The 26,571-nt window shown below is 37.8% G+C and overlaps 2 protein-coding genes across 3 annotated transcripts in view; both read left to right on the top strand.

Moving 5' to 3' along the window:
- The window catches only part of LOC143729596 (uncharacterized), a 700,608-nt gene that overhangs the window by 250,422 nt on the left and 423,615 nt on the right, over nucleotides 1-26,571 (top strand). The window lies entirely within an intron of this gene.
- On the top strand, nucleotides 17-26,571 carry mpv17 (mitochondrial inner membrane protein MPV17). Of its 2 annotated transcripts, none has more exons than XM_077220927.1 (8): nucleotides 17-318; nucleotides 1,246-1,328; nucleotides 9,264-9,379; nucleotides 11,514-11,606; nucleotides 16,468-16,563; nucleotides 25,381-25,413; nucleotides 25,515-25,567; nucleotides 26,014-26,571. In XM_077220927.1, the coding sequence occupies exons 2-8, from the start codon at nucleotides 1,256-1,258 to the stop codon at nucleotides 26,081-26,083; spliced, it is 534 nt and encodes a 177-aa protein (XP_077077042.1). In that variant the 5' UTR covers nucleotides 17-318; nucleotides 1,246-1,255; the 3' UTR covers nucleotides 26,084-26,571. The 2 variants fall into 2 exon arrangements, with proteins under 2 accessions (XP_077077042.1, XP_077077041.1); XM_077220926.1 differs by lacking the exon at nucleotides 26,014-26,571 and adding an exon at nucleotides 25,652-25,893 and having other exon boundaries at nucleotides 176-318.

Genomic DNA, 26,571 nt, shown 5'->3' with positions numbered 1-26,571 from the left:
TTTGAAACATCTTCTTACCTTAGCTTGAACCTTTAGCTTGCTTCACACTGACTGCACGCTCAAGCATCACGCTAAATTGTTGACTATGGTGTAAAATGAATTGTCAACCACTTATCGAGTTGTCCTGATACAAGACTGAATTAATTCAGCCTGTGTGTTTAAACTGTAGCCACATCTTCTGATCTGAAGTCACTTTCCGGCATCTTTTGACTTAAGTTAGTCTTTTAAAGCAGCAGTCATACTAGTCATACCGCTTTAATTTCAGCAACGCCAACATCTCGGACACTCATTTTAACTTACTTCTGTTTACGTGACAAGGTAGGACTAAACTTCTAACATAATCCACAGTACCGGTCAAAACTTCCTGTGCAGGAGTCTTAAAATAAATTAAATACATGTACGAAAGATTGGTTACGTGATCGTGTGTGCACGTGTACAACGGATGTCACATTCTTAATTTTATATGTCACTAAAGTAAGAAAAAGATTTACCCTTATTCGACTGAGTAAAACATAAATTATCGTTTGGTTTTGAAGTTTGGAAATTCCTCATGATTTGGGGCACGCGCCTTTGATCAGCCAGAGCGCGCATCTTTACTGTACGGATGCGACGGGACTGTTGAATCAGAAACTATAAAGGTTCGGAACCGGTTCCGTTAAAAGTTCTCGAACATGCGTTGTACCGCACCAACATTTTTTGACATAGATTGCTACTATTCAGTCCGAATAAATGACTATTATGAAACGATTCTTTTTATTGAATCAAAAATGTACAACGCGACATTAGTCCAGTTTCCAAATGAATGATCTTAGTGGTTGGAGATAAACTCTGCAGGAAAGTTGATCTCAAGGGCCAGAGTTGTTTTATGATTATGCTTTACCTTTAAAGTTATTATTTTATGCTTTAGAATTCTTAATTACAGTTTTGTTTTTCACTTCGCACTGTTCTAAATTTTCAATTTTAACTACAATCGCTGCAGATGCTTTAGGCAATAGGAATGTCAAAATATTTGTCATAGCAATTAAGCACGTGTTGCATAATAAATCTTCAGAAAATTACATGTTGCATTTCGTGTCACATAAATTTACAAAGAGATGTTTGTTACAATAATAAATAACTGAATACCATGACGTTGATATTATTCTGGCCAGCCACATACTAATATAGCTTTAAATTGTCAGCAGTTTTTCTATTTCTGCAGCAGTTTTTATTATAGTAATTTCAGTGGTCTTGCATTTTTCTTAGACTTTGTCCCATGGCGGGTCTTTGGAGATCTTATCAGCTGCTGATAGCCAAACGTCCATGGACAGTGCAGATTATAACTGCGGGTAAGAGCTGTATTCTTCCCTTTTTCACCACCTTTTCTTTCTTTTTTTGTAGCCCTATGGTTGATGTTCCTAATTCCCTTTAGGTCAACTCCATCTCAGATTCTATTGATTAAATGTTTACCTTTCCTGTTAGCACTATCACTTCTAAACAGCAGGATTGTTTTTGAGCATTAATAATAGATCCGCCATATAAACAACGGAAAGCCCTTCTCAGCAACAGTCTGCTTAGCTGTTTGCTTGAACTTTGTCAATGTGGGTTTTACAGGGTGGGAGTATTGATTAAGCGGGGGGTGGGGGAATCTATTTTAACTGTTGTTTTCAATTGAAAAGCTATTAAAAAAATTTGAAACAGGAATGTTTACATTATCCATCACCTTTTGCACCCAAGACATTTGCCCCCGGTTTCACAGACCAGGCTTAAGTCTAGTCCCAGACTAAACTGCATGTTTGAGCTGTTTTAATGGAAAGCAACTTGCACTGACATATCTTAAAATATGTTATTGCCATTGTTTTGTCTCCAGATGCACACAGCAGTAATGTTTGTTTTCTAAGGCAGGTTTATAAAAGCTACTTAAATGTAGCTAATCCTGGCTTTATCTAAGCCCTGTCTGTGAAACCGGGCCTTGAGACAAAACCATGGCAATGACATATTTTAAAGGTATGTCAGTGCAAGTTGCTTTCAGTGGAAACAGCTCAAACATGCATCTTAGTCTGGGACTTGGCTTAAGCCTTGTCTGTGAAAACATGGGTGAAGAATTTTATTTATGCTGCAATTACACCATGATACCAGTAGATGACAGCACAAAACAACATATTTAAGGAATTCTAACCGAGTCCGAGTTGTTCTGCTAGACTTTCTTTTTGGTTGAACACAGATGTTGATGTCTAGATTAAAACATTCAGCTGATGAGGAATCAGAATTTCCTTTGCCTTTTGAGATCAGAGTTCAATGTACTGTGGAAACATATTATCACTTTCAGAACTTCAAAAAGGCTATTTATTTTGTTGAAACCAAGCAATCGGGGGAAATGTCTTGTTCTAAAAGTCTTCTGAATGATTTTACATTCTGTTTTCTCAGGTAGGACTGTTTTTAAGAGTGTAAAGTTTATTTGAAAACAATCACTAATTTTGCATTTTCGTTTGGTGTCGCAGTAGGACTGAAATTACACACTTCAGCTTTAATTTCATGTGTGATTACTGTGCATTAACTTTTTAGTTTCACAGGAATATTTTCACCTTGTTTAACAAAATGAGTGAATGAGAGTACATCTTATTGCTAATCAATGAGGCTGCTTCAACAAGCGTTTGGGTGTATTATGAGTCATTCAAACTGTAGCATTAGGATTAATTAGTGCTTGGCTAGACTGCCACTGACAACTTGGCCAACATGCTTAAAATCACCAGTGGCCTCGTGTCGCAGAGCGATTGAGTTTTATGTAATCAAGATTACAGACATGAGCTATGATTCATCGCCTTTGTTTTCCACATCAGGGAGTGCTCGAGTATTTATAGAAACTTTAGCCTTATGGGTATAGGTTTAATATTAGACCGCAAGATGCTTTAAATGTGAGGGAAGCAGGGCTATTTCAAAATTAAATAATAACTGGATGTTTTCTCAGTCGTGTGGACCAGCGCTTATTCACAGACCAAGAGACGTGATCTTACCTTCAGATAAATCGAATGCAATAAAACTTGGCATTCTCAGGGCAAGGTGAACAACTTGAGTGAGTTGTAACTTCAAGGTTAAGTTTTTAGGTTAGAATAAGCCTAGTTTTTCATAAGTCAGTTTAATATACAGAGTCGACTATTTGTAAGTTGTTTGAGCATCCCTATCAGCCCAACCAGTGACATGAGTTTCGGGCGAGGCTGTTTGTCTGACCAATGGCAGACGGGGGGTTTGAAAAGAGACATTATTTTAATTGTCATTTTTTCATTAATATAGTCAGAAAATAAATCTGATTTGGTGTATTATGGAACCCATAACCATGATAGTTGCATTAGAAATGTTGGCATCCTGCACACGTTACATCCTCGAATAACTGGGACTAATGAAACACATTAATTCCACTGCATTTATTTTAGTCAAACTCTCCTCTTTCTGTGAAGTGATGAACTGATGTTCACTTGGACTGATTCTCACTTAAGATAGCTGAACACCCTGTGAAGTCCTCAGGGCACTACCGGCTGATGGGAATATACCCATTGTTATTGCAATTCCGTTTATTTGCCACTAGTGGCACAGAGATTTCACACTTCGGCTTTAACCGATGCACTTGGTTGAAGTGACAAATGGATTTATTTATAATAGGTACAGATGTGAAGAGGAAGAGATTAATGAGCGAATGAATAGAGGGGATGAAGGCGCTACATTTCCGTTTTCAAGTCATTAGCGATGCATTAACCCCATAATCTGTGCTAAATGTAGAACCGAAAAAATCAATGTCATCCAAAGAGGGCAAATCTGAATGAATGGGGCTTGAAAATGTTTACTGTAGCCCAGGTAAGCCATGTCACACTGGTCTCATCAGCTAAATGGGCAGGGTTGCCGTAGCCTGCCGCTGGTCCCCATGGAGAACGTGTAGATCCCTGCCAAATTGATCACAGATAATTTCACTAAGCACAAGATGCGTCAATCAGGGCTGTTCTTCCCCTGAGACTCCCTCAAGGACAGGCGGTGGGAAGTGTTGAGCTGACATCAGCATAATTCGAGATGCATTTAGCATAGATGAGTGCCATACTCCAGTTGGCACGAGGTACGGGGCAGATTGCACCTGAGTGTGTGGTAAATTGCATTTTATTTGGCACAGCGTAATGACAAACAACCATGTTTCTGTTTATTTGGGCTTGTCGTCTTTGCTACGACAATTGTTTGTTTTCCTCATAAATTGCTGTTTTGTTGTAATCGGAAACTTGGAATATAACTTTTAAGCCCCTTTTTTTTCATGGTGCAAAGATGAAAGCAAATGAGAAAAGGTCCCAATACCAGGACAGGCTATTCTTAACAGATGTTTTAGTCTTCGGTGCTTCTCAACCTGTTAACGTCAAGTTGAACCAAGAAGTGGAAAACATAAGTGTTTATTATCACTGCACAACATGCTGTCAGCTCTCACTCCGCCTCTGCCCTGCTTCTGCCTACCATGATCAATAAGCTGGTGCTGTTTTGATAAGATGACCCTGTAAAAGTATGGCAAAGGTTTCTGGCTCTTTTCAGTCTGCTATACTGGATTATTAGTCTTTCCTTGACATTTTACGAAAAGGTTAGGTCACTTAAAAGGGGCTACGTTGCCTCGCTGGGCTCTGTTGTTAAGGCAGAATTTCCTTTGTAAACCGTGATATTTGGTCAAGTGTGAGGAAGCAGCTGTCCGCTAAATTTAAAGGCAGTTGCTTTTTATTTATTTTTTTATGTGTTGCTCCATTTTTCCTCCCTGGCAGTTCTGTATTTGGCTGCAGAATATTTTTTTTAAGGATCCTGAGAATTAGCCAGTCAAGGTGAAGCGTAATGAGTGTTTGGAGATCAGGCGGTATTGATGTGGAAACATTGTCATTAAAACTTAGATGTGTTTTCATTAGGCATGCATCAACATAGAAATTCTGGAAGATTTATGCTATGTATTTATGTTATGGCTGATAATCGAGATGATGGCTGATACTATAGGACTGTCTTATTTCTTTAAAACAGTCCAAATGCTTTCAATAACAGTCTAATCAGTGATACTTATAATACCAATACATTTATATCTAATGTTAGTATATGATATATAACTGATATTTCATATATACTAATATGTAAAAGTTTAGGTTATATTTTGTTTTTGAAAGAATTTTTTTTTTATCAGCAAGGATGCAATGAATTGATCAAAAGTGACAGTAAAGGCATTTATAATGTCACAAAAGATTTGTATTTTTTTTAAAAAACTTTCTATTTTTCAAAGAATCCTGGAAATAAAAATGTATCATGGTTTCCACAAACATATTATACAGCATAACTGTATTCAACATTGTCTGCTGAAAATTCAGTTTTGCCATTACAGGAATAAATAACATTTTAAAATGTATACTAAAAACATTTATTTTAAATGGAAATATTTGACTTTTTTATACTGTATTTTTGATCAAATGAAAGCAGCCTTGGTGAGCATAGATACTTCTTTCAAAAACAAAATCTTACCGAACCCAAACCTTTGAATGTTGTAGGTTTAGGTTTTGTATTTTCCCTGTTTTTGCTGTTATGTACTGCGGAAAATAAGTGGCTATATTATCTGCTTCCAATAGCAGTCTAATACTAATGCCTTACATAAAAAAAGCAATGGCTGTTGTATATTATTATTTTTGTTGCTATTATAAGCTTTAAATAGTGACCTAATCACAGTAATTATTTGTTACAGCAGCGTATACCCTATATGATGTTTCAAATTATAGGTCTATGCTATTTTGCCTGAAACAGATAATCTAGAAGCGGTGTCAGTGTCACAAACCCACTGCTGGTACCATCAGTCATGTCATAATAACACTGAGTCATTATGTCAGGGTTTGCAGTGAAGCACAAGGCCTGTGCTTGTAAATCGGAGAGTCCAGCTTGTTTCTCTCGCAGATTAGAAAAGACTTGGCCTGCTGTGTTTGTGTGGGGTTGAGTGAGAGCATGACACAGTCTTTCTGTTGGTGGATCACCCCGCTGTGCCGTTAACAACCTGCTGGAGAGAGACCAGAGTTCCCAGAATCCTCCTCTCTGAGGCATTTCATCTCACACCGCCATCCTGCTATGGCATGCTGTGTACAATAGCGGCTTCTCTCCAGCTCGCCGTGTGTTTTGAACAGTGACCTCACTTATCAGAAGTGAATCCACCTGATTCAGTTTCTATTGCAAAGATTCCAGTTTTCCATACAGAGTTAGGTAGATCAGCCTTTTCTATTTACGCTCCTTATGTATGGAATGAGCTACAGGGTATATCATATATGAAATATTTACCATCTTTAGCTTCATTTAAAACCCTTTTAAAGTCTATTTTTATAGAACGGTGTAAATGTTTTATTAGGATTAATATTGCTTCTCAGAAATCGGTACTCTTGTTTGGTAGTTATGTTGTGTCATGTATTACTTTGTATTTTTGTTTGTGCTGCCTATCTTGACCAGGACTCCCTGGTAGAAGAGATATTGTATCTCAATGGGACCTTCTTGGTAAAATAAAATAAAATTGCATCAGAATAGTTGAAGATTTGAAGAGAGTGTCTTTCAATGCAGCTTTTGTCTTAGGTAAACTTGTGCATAGTTTTTCAGGTAGGTTTCTTCAAGTGTCTTGAAGTTGCCATTGGATTTAGTCTGTTTTTTCTGTCTTTTTTACAAGGACTAAATCTAGACGAACTCTGGCACCGTCCAAAGTTCCCTGAAAAACTTATTTGCAAGTGTACTACCTGGACAAAAGATGTTTTAAAAGCAAAGGTTGGTCACACAATACATTTATTTGATTTAGTTTATAGAAGTTAATTGATTGATACAAATCTATTTATGACATTATTTTTGGAAGCATCCTCATTTTACAGCATTTTTACACGAGTGCTGTTTCTTCCGGCGTCTTTGAGACGTTTCCGCAGTTCTTCTGGATTTAGTCTGTCTCCGTTTTTTCTGTTTCTTCACGTAATCCCAGATGGACTGATGGTGAGATCAGATCTCCGTGTGGAGCGCACCGGCTGTCGTCAGACTCCTTGTGTATACAAAAATGTTACTGGATTATTACAAGTAATAGCAAAAAATGAATGTTTGGAAATGTAAACTGATATTTCCTTTTGACACACTACAGCAAAAGAGATAAATAACTAGTTTAAAACCTTTTTTGTGGTGAAATACCTAAGACGTTTAATTAAATGGTCTCAGTCTGACAATCCACACAGGTGTCTGTGGGGAAAAAAGGTAAGAAATCTCCTTTTTGATGAGGTTTGTATTCGTTTTGGGTTTGCAATACATGTCAATATCCAGTGAGGTCTCTGTTTATGTACACATGCATAATGCATGGCTCTATTTGCTGCCCTCACGGCTTTGACTGCAGACGATCGAAGTGTGTGTGAAGAGAAAGGAGACCTGTGACATTTCCAGCAGTTAGGAGGAAACCACTCTGTCAATGTGATTGGCACACAGTGTGTGTGTGTGTGTGTGAAAATGGGGAGAATGTGATGAGCTGCAGTCTATCTAAAGCTTTCCATCACTCATATTCAACAGCTTTTGTTCATTCAGTGATTCCTCAAGCATGAATGGATGGACGCGCACATACAGTAGTGGCCAAAAGGGAAGTCTGGAGGGCATTTGTGCTTTTAATGACACTAAACTGAACAAGCAAAATATGAGCATGTTATATTGGGAAAAATAATACAATAAACTTGGTTAATGACTAAATTATTTGGAAAGTAAGGGAAAATCCAGCATATAATTAAATGTTTTTAGGATATAAAGCATACACAGACTACATTGTAATCAGTTATTAATATTTTGTTGCTTCCTCCTTGTTTTTGATTACAGCTGCCTTTTTCCTGGTCATTGACTCACTAAACTTTGCACATATGTCATGCGTAAATTCTTTCCAATCCTCCTTAAAGGGATAGTTTACCCAAAAATGAAAACTCTGTCAGTAATTACTCACCCTCATGTTGTTCAACCCCGTAAGACCTTCGTTCATCTTCGGAACATGAATTAAGATATTTTTGATTAAATCTGAGAGCTGGATCACTCCTCCATAGCCTTCTAAGGGATTGAAACTTGTTCCCCGAAAAGTTATTAAAGACATCGTTAAAATAGTCCAAGTGATTACAGTGGCTCAATCTTAAGTTTATCAAGCGACGAGAATACTTTTAGTGCGCAAAAACAAACAAAAATAACGACTTTATTTCAACTGTTCATTTCCTTCTCTGTGGGCCTCGATAACATCTGGATAACATCTGTCCCTGCTATTAGGAAACAACCTCCCATGGTGTTCCTAAGGGGGTCTCGATGCAACGTGAAATTTACAATGTGACATTTAAAGGTCATTGTGGAGTGACTGGATGGATTTCTTGAAGTCTTTGCGTCTTCATTTTACTATAGTTATGATCTCCGTTATTTTGAGTTCTCTACTGTTATTTTTATACATTTACTAATGAATAAGTGTTTGATTTTATTGAAGAAGGATAAATGTAATAAAGGCAGTCCATGGTAGAACTTGTAAAAATAAAAATACCATACTTAATAAGCTAAAGATTGTAATATTATGTACACTACTGAACAAAGTTTGCATGTCTGTAATGTTTTTGTTAGAAGTCTCATATCCTCACCAAGGCTGCAGTAATATTGTGAAGTGAACAATTTAACATTTTAATATACTTTAAATATTGTATATGTGATAGCAAAGCTGAATTTTCATCAGCATCATTACTCCAGTCTTCAGTGTCACATGATCTTTCAGAATTCATTCTAATATGCTGACTTGCTCCTTAAGAAACATTTATTATTATCAATGTATAAAACAGTGCTGCTTAAAATGCTTGTGTTTCTTTGATTCTTTAAAAGTTCAAAACAACAGCGTTTATTTCAGATAAAAATCCTTTGTAACACAAATGTCTTTACTGACACTTTTGATCAGTTGAATTAAGAATTAAGTTTTTTTCTGAATAGTAGTACCAATTTATTTATTTTTTGAACGTACTGACCCCAAACTTTGGAACGGTAGTGTAAATGATAGTCTAAAGGTCAAAAAGTCAGGATTTGTTTATCCTTTACAACTTCTTTCTGTTATCCTTTAGCCTCGCTCTCTTCTCTCAGTCAGTATGGAGTGAATGGGTCAGCAAAAATCTTGAGAGAGTCTTTCCTGTCAATTCTCTTTTTCCATGATTACCTGAGTGCAAGTCTTCACGCTGGGCAGCGAGGGCAAACAGATGCCTGACTGGCACCCCCTCTTTCTTCCTCTCTGCCAGGCTCTCTGGTGGGTGTAGGTGATGTTATCTCCCAGCAGCTGATTGAGCGACGTGGACTGGCCAATCACAGCATGAGACGCACCGCCAAGATGATGAGCATTGGCTTCTTCTTCGTCGTAAGTCTCCTGTGATTCTGTTCCATTTGCATGTGTTTCTCTTGAGATCCTCCAGCTTTGGAACTCTGGATTGATGTTATTTAAAAATTAGACCAAGAGAGTTAAAAAAAATCACAAAGCTTTCCATGGGTATCATTCTATAAAAGGAAAAATAAAATATTCTGACAGACCAGAATATTTTCTGACCATGATACATTTATTTGAAATAGAAATCTTTTAAAAGATTGTAAATGTTTTTACTCACAAATTTGATAAATTTAATCCATCCTCGCTGAATAAAAGAATACATTTCTTTTAAAAAATTGTTTACGGTAGTGTATACCAAACTATTACTCTTTTTACAATACATTTCAAATGATTGCATGACTGTAATAGATTTGAAAGCCACATAATCCTTGAAAAAAAAAATTTCCATTCTCATAAGCACTCGCTATTTTAACCTGGAATTAAAAACAACTATTTCCAGTTCAGAATTAATGTTACATTAGATGATAACAATACAATTTTACAAAGACAAAAAGAATAATGATATGTTGCAAAATGTCAGTTGTGTTCTGGCCATTACAGATCATCTGTTGGGTGTCATTTGTTGGAACAGGTGATGAAGTTGCATAACTGTGCATAACACAGTGATTGACATATTGAGCATCCTTGCTCCCTCTCTCTCTCACACACACAAAGCACTAATGCACTTGTTCTGTTCAAATGACTTGAGGACTAATCTGCAAATGGCCTGTATGATTTAAAGCTTTTACAAGTCTGAGTGTTTTAAACATCAGATCTCAGTCGTTATTATTAGTGCAGTAAGAACTGCGTTTAGAACAAAAGTGCGAACCGTAGGTCAGAACTTAAGGTAAAATTTGTCCTGTATCTCCTGTGGAAATCTGTGAAAGATGTTCTGTCCATTGAGCTGTAATTTTATTGCATTTCTGACGTGCTTATTTTCGGTTGGCGGTTTATGGTTATAGGCTGTGTTCTTATTGCCCAATCAACCGAATTAAGCAGAAGCTCAGTATTAATCATTTTATGTGTCATGTGTAAAGGAGGCCCAAAGGAGGCATATCCAATCAGCGGGTGAAGGTCTCTGCGCGTTGCTGTATTTCCGCCTGGCAAAGTAATTTGATTAAATGAAATACATTTTCTCATATGTATTAACTGAGTCGACCCAAGCCTCTCGTTGCACTTCATTATATAGACAGACCAAGGCAGAAACCTCTTTTCAAATGTAAACATGAGTTCACAGTGGGAATTTACATTAATCACCGTCCCAGACTTACTGGAGGCAGAAGTTTATTTACATGGAACCATTTGCTAACAATGGGAATTTGATTTGAGTTTAGAGCTGGAGACCTTTTCCCTGGAAGACACCCTCCTATGTGTGCGAATTACATCTAAACTCTTAAATACCTTATTACCTTCCGGTTTACTTCTTTGATAATGAGACCTTTGTGCCAGTCGCACTGAGACATTTCAAATGATATCAAACATGTGTGATACGGTGTGATAATTATTCACATTATCCCATATTGTTTTTTGGGTGAATTTCAGGTGATCTCAGCATGATGGTACAAGAGAGAAATTCAAATGTTCTCTCAGAGAGTTGCGCTATCTTCCAGTTCTTCCAGTTTCTCCACTCTTACATATGACAATCCTTTATTTTGCTAAAAGGACAGGAAACAGGAAAAAATGCAGAAAGATGGCATACAGCTTCTATATTTTTTCTCGTTTTCTCAAACGTTTTCTCAAACGATTATGCATAATTTAGCATTGGTGGGTGTTTTTACATCGATACTGCTGAACAACAAATTATAATTGCATTAAAAGAGAGATTAACCGAAGAATTCAGTTGTCATCGTTGACTGAAACCCCACTGGTAGACACTGATTGACACATTTATTGATCAGTTTGCTAATCAGGCCCAGACTGAAAGCACACTGGGAAATAAAAAGAAAGCTCATTAATTCACAGAGGATTGGAGCTAATTACAGCCCACTGTTTTCAGAATCACGTCATAAACAATGAAACCACTGGCACGGCCTCAATGTTCTGAGCTTGTGTTCATGATTGTTTACTGAAGTGTTTGGATTTTTTTAGTGTGCTTCACATATTTAATTATGTTTCCTGTGTTTTAAAGGGTCCATTGGTCGGTGGATGGTACAAGGTGCTGGACAAACTTGTTACTGGTGGTACTAAAAGTGCAGCTCTGAAGAAAATGCTGGCTGACCAGGTGAGCAATGTATTGCAGTAATTTTTTTGTGTGTGAGATCTACATGGTATTAATATCTTCAGTATTAATGCACATTTGTGACGTGTGTGTGTGTATATATGTGTATATATATATATATATATATATATACACACACTCACCTAAAGGATTATTAGAAACACCTGTTCAATTTCTCATTAATGCAATTATCTAATCAACCAATCACATGGCAGTTGCTTCAATGCATTTAGGGGTGTGGTCCTGGTCAAGACAATCTCCTGAACTCCAAACTGAATGTCAGAATGGGAAAGAAAGGTGATTTAAGCAATTTTGAGCGTGGCATGGTTGTTGGTGCCAGATGGGCCGGTCTGAGTATTTCACAATCTGCTCAGTTACTGGGATTTTCACGCACAACCATTTCTAAGGTTTACAAAGAATGGTGTGAAAAGGGAAAAACATCCAGTATGCGGCAGTCCTGCGGGCGAAGATGCCTTGTTGATGCTAGAGGTCAGAGGAGAATGGGCCCACTGATTCAAGCTGATAGAAGAGCAACTTTGACTGAAATAACCACTCGTTACAACCAAGGTATGTTTTCTTGGCACACTTTAGGCCCCTTAGTGCCAATTGGGCATCGTTTAAATGCCACGGCCTACCTGAGCATTGTTTCTGACCATGTCCATCCCTTTATGGCCACCATGTGCCCATCCTCTGATGGCTACTTCCAGCAGGATAATGCACAAAGCTCGAATCATTTCAAATTGGTTTCTTGAACATGACAATGAGTTCACTGTACTAAAATGGCCCCCACAGTCACCAGATCTCAAACCCAATAGAGCATCTTTGGGTTGTGGTGAACGGGAGCTTCGCGCCCTGGATGTGCATCCCACAAATCTCCATCAACTGCAAGATGCTATCCTATCAATATGGGCCAACATTTCTAAAGAATGCTTTCAGCACCTTGTTGAATCAATGCCACGTAGAATTAAGGCAGTTCTGAAGGCGAAAGGGGGTCAAACACAGTATTAGTATGGTGTTCCTAATAATCCTTTAGGTGAGTGTGTATGTATATACTATATATATATGAATAGTTCAGATGCGGGGTGGTTATGGCGCAGTGGATAAAAACACATACCTTTGGTGCGAGAGACCCGGGTTCGAATCCACTGTGAGACACCAATGTGTCCCTGAGCAAGACACTTAACCCCTAGTTGCTCCAGAGGCGTGCGTCCTCTGAAATATAGCAATTGTAAGTCGCTTTGGATAAAAGCGTCAGCTAAATGAATGAATGTAAATGTAAATGTAATGCAAAAGCCTCTAAGTCCGTCTAAAGTTTTTGTCAAATATTAACATTTTTATCAGGCTCCGATGTATAGGTTCATGTATCAAGCTGGGATTTAGTGAGTTTGAAGTGAGAGTATTTGATGAGTGTATACTATGTTGTGGGGAGCATTCGCTCAGTATTATCTCATTTTTGACAGGTGGCTTTTAGCCAATTTGGCTACTACTTTTTTAAGTTACCGGCCATTCAGAACTTCTACTAGCCAAAAAAAGAAGAAGAAATGAACCAGATTAACTACGTCACACACTATATATATATATTTAGATTTCATACATTAATTTCTTATTCAAACAAAATCATGTCATCCAGCAATCTCCTCCCTTCCTCACAAGCACGCCGTTATTTGTTGCGTAGTGACGTGTGTTCAAGTAAGACGAATATGCACAGATTCTGCGCAATACTCTGTATTTAATATATCATGATGACTGACGAGTTGAGTATTTGCGCTAAATCTGCGCAGATTTGTCTTACACAAACTTCCCCAGCAAAGTGAGTAAACATAACACACCAAATTGGCTAGTGATTTAAACTCTTACCCACCACAGTTGATTTTTACCTGCATTTGGCAGGTTGGGTGTTAATTTCAAATACTGGATATATATAGTTTATTTTATTTATATATATATACAGGTCCTTCTCAAAAAATTTGCATATTGTGATAAAGTTCATTATTTTCCATAATATAATGATAAAAATTAAACTTTCATATATTTTAGATTCATTGCACACCAACTGAAATATTTCAGGTCTTTTATTGTTTTAATACTGATGATTTTGGCATACAGCTCATGAAAACCCAAAATTCCTGTCTCAAAAAATTAGCATATTTCATCCGACCAATAAAAGAAGTGTTTTTAATACAAAAAAAAAAAGTCAACCTTCAAATAATTATGTTCAGTTATGCACTCAATACTTGGTCGGGAATCCTTTTGCAGAAATGACTGCTTCAATGCGGCGTGGCATGGAGGCAATCAGCCTGTGGCACTGCTGAGGTGTTATGGAGGCCCAGGATGCTTCGATAGCGGCCTTAAGCTCATCCAGATTGTTGGGTCTTGCGTCTCTCAACTTTCTCTTCTCAATATCCCACATATTCTTTATGGGGTTCAGGTCAGGAGAGTTGGCAGGCCAATTGAGCACAGTAATACCATGGTCAGTAAACCATTTACCAGTGGTTTTGGCACTGTGAGCAGGTGCCAGGTCGTGCTGATAAATGAAATCTTCATCTCCATAAAGCTTTTCAGCAGATGGAAGCATGAAGTGCTCCAAAATCTCCTGATAGCTAGCTGCATTGACCCTGCCCTTGATAAAACACAGTGGACCAACACCAGCAGCTGACATGGCACCCCAGACCATCACTGACTGTGGGTACTTGACACTGGACTTCAGGCATTTTGGCATTTCCTTCTCTCCAGTCTGCCTCCAGACTCTGGCACCTTGATTTCCGAATGACATGCAAAACTGAGCAACAGTCCAGTGCTGCTTCTCTGTAGCCCAGGTCAGGCGCTTCTGCCGCTGTTTCTGGTTCAAAAGTGGCTTGACCTGGGGAATGCGGCACCTGTAGCCCATTTCCTGCACACGCCTGTGCACGGTGGCTCTGGATGTTTCTACTCCAGACTCAGTCCACTGCTTCCGCAGGTCCCCCAAGGTCTGGAATCGGTCCTTCTCCACAATCTTCCTCAGGGTCCGGTCACCTCTTCACGTTGTGCAGCGTTTTTTGCCACACTTTTTCCTTCCCACAGACTTCCCACTGAGGTGCCTTGATACAGCACTCTGGGAACAGCCTATTTGTTCAGAAATTTCTTTCTGTGTCTTACCCTCTTGCTTGAGGGTGTCAATGATGGCCTTCTGGACAGCAGTCAGGTCGGCAGTCTTACCCATGATTGCGGTTTTGAGTAATGAAACAGGCTGGGAGTTTTTAAAAGCCTCAGGAATCTTTTGCAGGTGTTTAGAGTTAATTAGTTGATTCAGATGATTAGGTTGATAGCTCGTTTAGAGACCCTTTTCATGATATGCTAATTTTTTGAGATAGGAATTTTGGGTTTTCATGAGCTGTATGCCAAAATCATCAGTATTAAAACAATAAAAGACCTGAAATATTTCAGTTGGTGTGCAATGAATCTAAAATATATGAAAGTTTAATTTTTATCATTACATTATGGAAAATAATGAACTTTATCACAATATGCTAATTTTTTGAGAAGGACCTGTATATGAAAGTGTTAAATTATATTATTATTAATAATATATAATACTTTTAAATAAGAGATTGATGAACATCGTTGATGCTCATTCAGATGATCGGGATTCAAATATGAATATTACCCCGTGCTCTCCTTCCTCTTCTCCACACCATATTAATAAAAGCAATACAAAAGACCAACAATAAAATCAGATCTCAACTTTCAGTATGTTTCAAAATGTCTTTCCTGTCTTAGTTATAAATAGACCCATGTAAAGTTGTGCTTGGAGCTGACTGTTGTGTCTTTTTTTGGGGAGTCTGCAGACACATTTAAAGTGCTTAGAAGCTGCTATTTATTTTGAGATTTATTGTTCGAGCTGCTACGTACTTTATCCCTTTTGGGTATCGCATCTGAGCTCTCCCTTCATGCATGTCAAGTAATCCATCTCCTGATAGGCAGTCAAACAAATGAGTGTTTGCATAAGTCATTGTTTACATGATTGGTGGAATGAATGTACAGGATGAAGCGGACAAAGGCACGCAAGACAGGCCCTCTCCTCATCACCGGATTACACCCAAACAACAGCGCTTACAACGCCAGCCTGCTCTCCCACATTTATTCAGAAAAGAGATTCTTGGGCTATTTTTAGAGACCCACTTTCTAAATTTATAAAAGCCCATACGGCCAGCAAGAAGTTGTTTTCGTCTCTGGATATTAAATTTTGTTTCTTTAGGTTTAACGTTGTAAGACCATCAAAGGAAAAGAGGTCCACAGATGTTGAAGTCATTTGATATTTCAATTGTCCATTTTGTAAAATATTATGAATCAAATATGGCTTAATAGCTAAAGATTCCAACAGTCAGGAGCTGGTAATGCCAGCATGTCCATAGCTTACATCACTTTAAATGCCCTGTAAAAGGCCTAAATAAAAAGAATAAAAAACATGTCTCTTGCCATTTAAAATTATAAAGGATAAAAAAAATTGGAATTTCTACCCTAAAGTCAAAGGAGAAGTAAAGGGGCTGATTTTAGTTTGTGTTTTTATGATGATATCTGTAACAAATCTGCTTGGGATGTCCTTTGGAAAACCGCACATGAAGGAATTCCAGTGATCTAGTGCGGTAATAATAAATGGATGCATCAGTCTGTCATTGTCTCCTTGATAGCTTTCAATATGCGCATCGCATGCATATTTCATCAGATGTGAAAATGTGCACCAGTAGTCTATAAATTAACAATTAGCCTGGATTAGCTGTATAATGGTATTTATTATGAACACTGAACTTGATTGACCATGTACATTTATAAATGAACAGTTACAGTAGGTGCTCTCTGATCTAATCTGGTCTTTGTATATCCACAGGTGTGCTTTGCTCCGTGTTTCTTGGGTGCTTTCCTGGGAATATCTGGAGGGCTCAATGGACTGACTGTGGAGGAGAATGTGGCCAAACTCAAGAGGGTCAGTTTTCATCACAAGCCTGGATTAAAAATTAGCATTGTGACAACACAAATTACTAGTACTATTTTACTGGCGCAAAGAAATGAGCGCTTTGGGCAAAAACTGAAACCAAAAAAATTTGGATGCACTGGAATGTTATAAAGATCGAATGGAATGGAACCGAAAATGATAACTAAGCCTTGAATTGGAATAATTTATGTAATGTAAGTAATATTATAAGTTAATTTTTTTTTCAGCATTAATATAAAATAATTAATAAAAAAAAAGATTTTAAATGTTTTTGAAAGAAGTGTCTTATGCTGACCAAGGCTGGATTTATTTGAACAAAAATACAGTAAAAAACAGTAATATATTGGTATATTATTACAATTTAATTTTAAAGTAGCTTTTTAAAATGTAATTTATTCCTGTAAAGGCAAAGCTGAATTTTCAGCATCATTACTCCAGTCTTCAGTGTCACATGATGACATGAAGCTTTTGGAACAATTAAAAGTTTTTACTGTTTTTACTGTCAGTTTTCATCAGTTTAATGCATTCTTGCTAAATACAATTATTAATTTATTCAAAAAAAGAAAGGAAAACTAACTGACCCCAACCGTTTGAACAGCGCTGTAAAATAATGAATAACTATAATTTATATTAAAATTATAATAACGATTAAATACCTCCTAGACTGATTTGTCACATCCACAAATCTGCAAGATCCTGAAATATTTTTAGAAGTAATATAGTTCCTTATCCCAGAGTTCCTCACTGCCAATGTAAATATTTCCCTACTCCATCGGTATTCCTGAAAGTCCACTCTCTGTCCTGCGATCCTTATTTTAGCACGCTACAATTAGAGAGTATTTCCACGGATGAAGGGACAGAGCAGCGAGGAGTGACTCACGGCTTGTAGGAACAATGGTTGACGCAGCAGTGTCTCTGAGTGTGGCCATCAATTATTTATGTAGGGAAAGTGGCGGAGTTAAAATGAGACTGAAAGGTCAGTCACCTAAATGCCAGAAAAGACAGAAAGCTAATGATAAATGCTCTCATTAACCCAAACAGCCAATGTGAGCTGAAAGCCAATCACTGACTTTAGTTATGCTACTCGATATAAAGAATATCCATTAAAACACATTTTGTACCGGCTAGTTATTAGTAGGACTGTTTTTGTTTTAAACGCTGATTAAAACCCATGGCTTGTTGTGGACGGCGTCTACCTTTGTTTATTATGGCAATTTGGTGATAGAAGAGTGACAAGATGCTGCTCGCAGAAGTGCCCTTTAAAGCAGAACTAAACGCTGGCTGCGACTGCAATGGCGGCTCTCTGACGCTCATTATGCGTTTGCTGAGCGGTTAAGGCTGTGCTTGAGTATTGGAAAGGTCATGGGTTTGATCTCAGGTTGGATTGGTCTGTGAATTGTGAACTAGTGTTCTGATTGTGTCCATGGCACTTAACCCAGAGAGGATCTCCAGGGAAACTGGGTTTCTGTTAGTCAACTCTGTGTCTCTTTAGGTCAAATAAATAAAAAGAAACCTTAACCTGATCTGGACTTTTCAATGGATGATGTTGGTGGCGTTTATCTGAAGACCTGTATTATCTCTTCTCATTTTCTTTTTTTCTGTCTTTCTTTTTCTTTGTGTTTCTTTTCTTTTTACTTTTCATTTTTATAATTTTTTCTTTTTCTTTTTTCTCGTCTTTTTACTCTCATTTTTCTTTGGTGTCTTTTCACTTTTTTCCTTTTTCTTTTTTTTCCTTTCTTTTTTTACTTCTTTTGATTTTCTTTGTATTTTCTTTTTTCCTTTTCTTTCTTTCAAATCAGGGGTTCTTAAGAAAACTCAGAAGTTAAGCAAACATATTTTACTATAAATCTAAAACTATGACTAAACATATTTGTCTTATTTATGTAATTAAGAATGAACCAGGCACCGCCAATATAATGAATATTAATAATCATTTATAGTTAATTAAAAAGTTCCTTTTTAAAGGTAAACTGTGCAATTTCTGTGCTAATAGTGGCACCAAATTAAACTGCAAAAAAATATGTTTTCAAGCTACAACAAAAAATACACACTTCATTTTTATGAAAAGAAGACTTAATTTAAGTAATTTAATATAATAATGAAATTAAATTGATTAAATATGTTATTTATATAATTATATTTCTTAAAAATGCACAGCTAATCTAAAGTAGCTAAATTAACATAACTTTGCCAAAGACACACAATTGCTAAAACAATTAGAGTTGCCTACATAATAGAGGTGTGAACCTACACTGGTCTCACGGTTCGGTTCGATTATGATTATTATGTCTTCGATTCAGTTCAATTCGATATCGCGGTGCACTGCATCTTCAATTTTCAATTTTACTTCAATAGTGATGTGTGCGTGTTCGCCTGTTCGGGAAGTCGCAGTGACAGAAACAGTGACATTCCAGTTTAAGTTTCAAGGGAGTAAAGCCTGTTTATGGCATTAAGAAAATGAAATTCTGTCAAATCAATTTTGTTTTAAAGAGATGTTCATTTAAAAGCATCGCTCATTCATCAGTGTATAATGTTACCCTAGAGAGCGCACATCAACCGTCGCCGAGTCCGCTGTTGAAGGTGACAATCATCCATTTATAATCCCGCATAACAACGGATACTTAAATCAGACAAATTTATGATCAATGATTTTTGGCTGTGGATTCGGGTGACGTTGGAGCTCATCCGCTACTCTACAGCAGTCAGACTCTGCAGGCGTTAAAGGACAAGTTCGTCATTTTACACTTAAAGCCCTGTTTTAAGATCGTTTCTGATGAAATCGAGAATTTTCGGTTTCTGTGTTAACACCCCTCCACCTCCACAATGGTTTCATAGGGGCACTGAAAGAATCATTCATAAAACGCAGTGGTCTGGGGTGTTCACTGATATGCTCACACAAAATCGCTGCAAAAGATGCTTTCCAACAGCTGTTTTACCATTCGTTGTAAAACTGTGAACCTATTTTTCCAAACGCCTCACAACCGGACATTCTTCCGTTGAGAGCTTGATTAATAGACACTCCAGCCCAGTTGGTGGCGATAATGCACCTTTGCCAATGTTTGGATAGCGTAGCCTACGATACCGCGACTGCATAACTACAGAAAGAATACAAACAACCCCATTTCCGTCTCCGGCGGCGGAGTAATACCGTACCTCACAGAACATCCAATACAAGTCAATGGAGTTGGACAAAAACTACGATAAAGCCTGTTGGAAAGCATCTTTTGCAGCGATTTTTGTGTGAGCATATCTGTGAACACCCCAGACCACTCGGTGAGTTTCACGTCTTTGTAAACTAAAGTTTATTGCGTTTATATGAATGATTGTTCCAGTGCCCCTATGAAACCATTGTGGAGGTGGGGGGGGGGGTGCTAACACAGAAACCTAAATTTCTCGGGACAGCAGCATGTGTCCAAATTTCAATCTTAACCGTTCTATTTCATCAGAAACGATCTTAAAACAGGGCTTTAAGTGTAAAATACCGAACTTGTCCTTTAACAGCTCGCGGTGAACACGGCTAACGTGGTTTATCAAGAGTGGTATTACCTCCTGCATATTCTATTTGTACGTGACATGAGCGCATGCAGCGCGTGTCTTCTCCAGGTCGTGCTTACCAGGTTGTTCATAAAAGCCGAATTGTGCCCAGATGTAGTGCTCCAAGTAGTTGGAGCATTTTTAATTACTCGCACTCGCGTCTCGCCTCCCTTTGCCAGTGTATGCTACCGCAAGAAAGCACATACGCCATAAATGACGTCAGAAAAGCGTCAGTACGTCAGTATAAGCGGTTATGTTCTATTACTGAACCGATACCGTCTGCATCGTGATGCACCGTAGAAACGATTAATTTCAACACCCCTACTACATAATCTGTAAAGTCAAGGAAAATGCCATCTCCCTTCTGACTACTTTCTCTAACTTTACCAAATGACACCAAGTGCAAATATCACCATCAAGTGTGAGTCTAGAGACTTGCACAGCTTTTGATGTTATATTGAAAGGTTAAGTGCACATTAGCTCGCCGAAAATCCAAGATTTGAACCAACAACTCAGCCGCTCATTATTGTTTTCATCATGAGCCGTTTGACGCTTTAAAACCTGGCGCTATAATAGATCAATGTCAGAATGAAGTGACAAGAACACCGCACATTCAAGTCTTCGGGGTTGTTCTGAACCTCTGGTTTGATCATTGTTAACAGTTGCTTACAGCTTTTTGCTTGTGGGCAGTTTCCAGGGCATTCGGGATTCGTCTGGTCTTTGATGTTGCTCACTTCTAAAGATGTAGAATATTAGCATGCCTCTTGTGTGCTCTGTCTTTGTGTATTCAAAACGCTCCAAAAAATGAAAAGCGCTCTCGGTTCCTCAGGGGCTAAATTCCTGTGACGTCAAATTCAGCGGGAACAATATAATGACGTCTCGGGCCCGAGGTAGTTTCACCCCAGGTGGCTGGTGCCTTGTTCGTTCTTAATTAGAAACTGTTAAGGTGAAGAGTACAAACAGAAAGGGCAAAAGTTTCTAATACGGGCTTCTTTTTACACTCAATCTCACTAAAATGACCTTTCAAAAGATAACACTAGCAGAGAAAAGGGCCCTCATGTTCCAGATGACTTGATTTTTATATGGCACCAGGGATAGGAGGGTGTTGACTTGTGGTTGATGCGGTGGGATGTATTCGTGGAGCTCTTAAAGGGAACAGTGACCACTCTCTGCCTCAGTGGAGACCCTTAGGCTGGCTTTAAGAACCAGCGTCATGACATGATGAAAGCATGAATGAACAGGTAACAAGGGGAAAAAAAGGAAAGAAAAGGAATTATAACCAATGAATTTCTACTTCAGTTACTTTAATCTTATTAGTTAATTACTAGTAATATACACTCACCTAAAGGATTATTAGGAACACCATACTAATACTGTGTTTGACCCCCTTTCGCCTTCAGAACTGCCTTAATTCTACGTGGCATTGATTCAAAAGGTGCTGAAAGCATTCTTTAGAAATGTTGGCCCATATTGATAGGATAGCATCTTGCAGTTGATGGAGATTTGTGGGATGCACATCCAGGGCACGAAGCTCCCGTTCCACCACATCCCAAAGATGCTCTATTGGGTTTGAGATCTGGTGACTGTGGGGGCCATTTTAGTACAGTGAACTCATTGTCATGTTCAAGAAACCAATTTGAAATTATTCGAGCTTTGTGCATTATCCTGCTGGAAGTAGCCATCAGAGGATGGGCACATGGTGGCCATAAAGGGATCGACATGGTCAGAAACAATGCTCAGGTAGGCCATGGCATTTAAACGATGCCCAATTGGCACTAAGGGGCCTAAAGTGTGCCAAGAAAACATCCCCCACACCATTACACCTCCACCACCAGCCTGCACAGTGGTAACAAGGCATGATGGATCCATGTTCTCATTCTGTTTACGCCAAATTCTGACTCTACCATCTGAATGTCTCAACAGAAATCGAGACTCATCGGAAACATTTTTCCAGTCTTCAACTGTCCAATTTTGGTGAGCTCTTGCAAATTGTAGCCTCTTTTCCCTATTTCTAGTGGAGATGAGTGGTACCCGGTGGGGTCTTCTGCTGTTGTAGCCCATCCGCCTCAAGGTTGTGCGTGTTGTGGCTTCACAAATGGTTTGCTGCATACCTCGGTTGTAACGAGTGGTTATTTCAGTCAAAGTTGCTCTTCTATCAGCTTGAATCAGTCGGCCCATTCTCCTCTGACCTCTAGCATCAACACGGCATTTTCGCCCACAGGACTGCCGCATACTGGATGTTTTTCCCTTTTCACACCATTCTTTGTAAACCCTAGAAATGGTTGTGCGTGAAAATCCCAGTAACTGAGCAGATTGTGAAATACTCAGACCGGCCCGTCTGGCACCAACAACCATGCCACGCTCAAAATTGTTTAAATCACCTTTCTTTCCCATTCTGACATTCAGTTTGGAGTTCAGGAGATTGTCTTGACCAGGACCACACCCCTAAATGCATTGAAGCAACTGCCATGTGATTGGTTGATTAGATAATTGCATTGAGAAATTGAACAGGTGTTCCTAATAATCCTTTAGGTGGGTGTATATATTATTCATTCGAGTCACTTTTAGAGTGTTTAAAGGACATAAAAAACTGGATGCCCAAAAACTTTTTAATGCTAAAAATGCTTAATGCTAAATGAGGAAAAAAACAGAGGTTATTGTTTTCGGCCACCCAAAATTCTCCTCAGAAATTATATTAGATTCAAGTCCTGGCATCTCACTCGAAAACAACTGTTAGAGATTTAGGTTTTTTAATTGATAATAACCTAAAAATGGACAAGCAAATTAAATCTGTGGTTCGGGCTTGTTTTTATAATCTGTGTTTATTAGCAAAAACGAAACAATTTTTATCAAATAAAGATTTCGAAAGAGTAATCCATTCCTTTATTTTAACACGACTGGACTTCTGTAACTCTCTGTAATGTGGCATCACCCCCGCATCTCGATTACAATCGGTGCAAAATTCTGCGGCGAAGCTTTTAATGAAGGTAAAGACACACGAATCAATTACACCTGTACTAGCGTCTCTAAATTGGCTTCCGGTCCATTTTAGAATTAGATATAAAATATTATTATTTGTATATAAATCGTTAAATAATCAGGGAACACCATATTCGGGCAAACCCGTCTAACCCCATACAACCCTTCTAGAACATTATGCTCAGAGAATCATAAACTACTCTACTGCCTATATATATATATATATATATATATATATATATGTGTGTGTGTTTATTTTGATAATCAATAAATCAGTTTTTTGTTTTTATTGATTAATTGGATGAAAAATCTAGCTAAAGTCAGCGAATAAAACACTGACACAATGATGAACAAGTACCAATAATATTCACAATAACATATCGTTTTACTGAATAATAAAGTAAACATAATTTCTTCATTTATCTTCATAAAGAAACCATATTGCTGAATTAGCTACTCTCTGCTGTCTCAGACAATGATTTTCCTGTCGGCCACCGTAACTTTTGTTGGTTGCAATTCGTAACCTCACCACTAGATGCTGCTAAAAATCACACACACTGCACCTTTAAAATACAAACATTACATTCTGAACCTAAAAACAACTGATTGCTTACTATTTTAAAGCAGAAATTAAAACGAGTAAATAATAATAAACAAAAACCCCAAATGTCAACTTGTACGAGGTATGAAGAACACACACACACCACTGCATATATGGTCGCGTAGCCTCAGACCAGAGTGCCTATGATGACCCGTCCACCGTCGACAGGGTGTCTTAGTGCCAGATGCCACAGGACAACTTCAGGCGTCTCGTAGAGACCATTCCTCAAGCCTCAACGGGTCGTTCTGTTCACGTGGAGGACTAACAGCATATTATATTATTCTGCGTGCTCCAGATGAGCCAAAACATTATCTAAATGTTATTGTGTATTCACTGCTGTTCTAGTCGGGTCCTTTGACAGATCTGTAAAAGCAGCTGCCATGGTTATGATTAGGTCTTTGCAACAGCATGATTATTTTTAATTACATGAAAATTGATATTAATCAAAAATTTGTATTAAGTTTCTCACGTAGTCCTTCAGCTCATGCTTGAAGAAATGTCAATTAGCTCAAAACATTGCAGGGAATATTAGGAACAAGCAGGGTCAGAAACGCTTCATATATTTCATTATATTCTATTCTAAGCCTAGTTATGATCCGTTGCCTGAAAATAATTAATTAAAACTATGCTTTTTTCCCCAGTTTTCCCAATTAAATTGTGTGTGGAAGGCCACAGTGGGTGTGTGAGTGGTTTCTGTGGCATTGCTGTGGTTGTTGCTCTAAGTGTCTTTTATGCCGGGTACACATTGTACGATTTTGGACTGTCCCAGACGAAAGATGAACAATCGTGGTGATTTCTGTGGTTGAGAATCCTCGTACAGTGAGAGAGGTTCAAAGATAGCCGTTGTCACAGTCTTGTGACCAAAGATGCCATAAATGTAGCAGGATCATCTTACAGTGTTTGCTGCTACAACCTACTGACTAGCAAATAAAAATGCAACATGAAATGGCGTATTGATCAGCGTAGCACCGCATGGTGCTACAACTTAAAACTACTTTCCTTAAACTCCATCTGCAAAATGCATGCCAAGTTTGCCTCTTTTTCCCAGCCATGACCGCGTCCATATTCTTCTCTTTCGCTTCCTCCTCTTTTTTTTTTTCAGCACACATAAAATCCACAATTGCCAAAGTGTGATTCATCTTGCTCTATTTGTTTACCAGTAGCGCATGCTGATGATGTTTTATTGTTCTTTACTAACTTGTGTCGTAGCCTATGATTCAATAGGTGTCGTCATCGCACAGTCTACATACATGTCGTACCCAAGTTTATTAGATCCATGTCGTACAGTGTGATTTGTAATGATCTTATAGGATTGCTGAAATCGTACGGTCTGCAATTGCTAATGCAGTTTCTATGGTGTTCTACATGGTTAAGTGTTTGCCTACAGGCCCAAGTGAAAAGTGCCAATGGAGCTCTATGATGCTCTATGATAACCTGCTCCTTCCTTTAGTAGAATTTGGGTTTTTATGTTATTTATCATCCAGTAAGTAAAAAAAAAAGTCTGATTGCTTAGAAATGTAATAGCACACCTCTCCTCAATGAGCTTTTGAACATTTATTTTTTCCCCACCAAAGTTTAATACTTCAGGTCTAGGGTACTTCAGGTTTGTTCACATCTTTAACCTGAACAATGAGCAATAATATTAAACGGCAGTCAGATCATATATTTACTCTGTATTTTTCATATCCCAATAGGACTACATGGATGCCTTGATCTCCAATTACTATGTAAGTGGTGTACCTGACACTGTTTTTTTTATTTTTTTATCTTATTTTTTTAATTCATTCAGTTCAGATCTATTTAATGCAACATGTCTTCATTTTTCCAGCTTTGGCCTCCAGTGCAGATAGTCAATTTTTATTTCATCCCTCTCCACCACAGGTAAAGCTCTTTTTTTAATAAATACGAGCCTTTTTAGCCTCAAAAGTCAAGTGATCATTGATAATGATAATTCATCCATTGCAGCAGGGCACTAATCCAACAGTGCTGGAGATTTAAGGGCGTCACTGGGAAAAGAGCGTTCACGACGTGCCTCAGAAACACAGTGTGCAGCACAGCATTATAAAAGGAGCTTAAAGCTGGGAAACTTTAATTAGGCTCTTATTTTCATTTTGACTGTTGGGATTTTTGATGTGTGCATTGTTTGATGTTACTTCTTTCTGGCACATTAATTTCCCCCTGGGATTAACAACTAGAGTCAGCTAGTCTGATTTACCTGGATTAAGTTGTGTTTTTTGTATTATTCTTTTAAGGTATGAATGGGATATATATATATGTAACGCATATGATTTCTACTAGAGTAATTTGTTCATGCTTGTGTTTTTCAGATTAGCTGTTGTTCAGATCGTGGCTGTTGCCTGGAACTCTTACCTCTCCTGGAAAGCCAATAAGATGTAACGAGATGTTCCAGATCTTCTACTACCTCGCAATTTTTTTAATTTTTATTTTTATTTTTTTAGCAGTGCATCTTTTACAAGTAAATATAGTAACATACTCATTCAGTTTACATAGTAGCATAAAGCTTACAGATGTAGTTTGCACAACAAAGGTCAAAGTAGACAATAATGTAATTCAGACTTTTTATTACCAAAATTAATGCTATGTAACATTTGTGATTTATAGATTATGTAAAGAATGTATATTGATTCTATACAGTTGATTTATATGTCTATTTTACCAAAGATTTGATGGTGAATTATGCTTTATCAAAGGTAAAATCAATAAGAACAGCAGGACTTTATGTTACAAAATGTGTCTCCATTTTGAGGTTATTTTTTCTTTCTTTTTTCTTCTGTGATCATGTGAACTAACGGATGTGACGTCTTCTACTGGGGCATTGAATAGCATGTCAAAACACTAATGTGAATAAAATACATCTTTTACAA

The sequence above is a fragment of the Siphateles boraxobius genome, unplaced genomic scaffold (genome assembly GCF_051911475.1).
Source record: "Siphateles boraxobius isolate OS27281-9 unplaced genomic scaffold, OSU_SipBor_1 8, whole genome shotgun sequence".
Classification (NCBI taxonomy): Eukaryota; Metazoa; Chordata; class Actinopteri; order Cypriniformes; family Leuciscidae; genus Siphateles; species Siphateles boraxobius.
The sequence above is the reverse complement of the archived record's forward strand: the minus strand, read 5'-3'. Positions and strand labels throughout refer to the sequence as shown.

Coding starts and splice junctions, on each gene's coding strand:
- mpv17 (XM_077220926.1), top strand. CDS start 1,256: ATGGCGGGTCTTTGGAGATCTTATCAGCTGCTGATAGCCAAACGTCCA. Junction 1,329..9,263: donor AGTGCAGATTATAACTGCGG/GTAAGAGCTGTA, acceptor CCTCTCTGCCAG/GCTCTCTGGTGGGTGTAGGT. Junction 9,380..11,513: donor GCATTGGCTTCTTCTTCGTC/GTAAGTCTCCTG, acceptor TGTGTTTTAAAG/GGTCCATTGGTCGGTGGATG.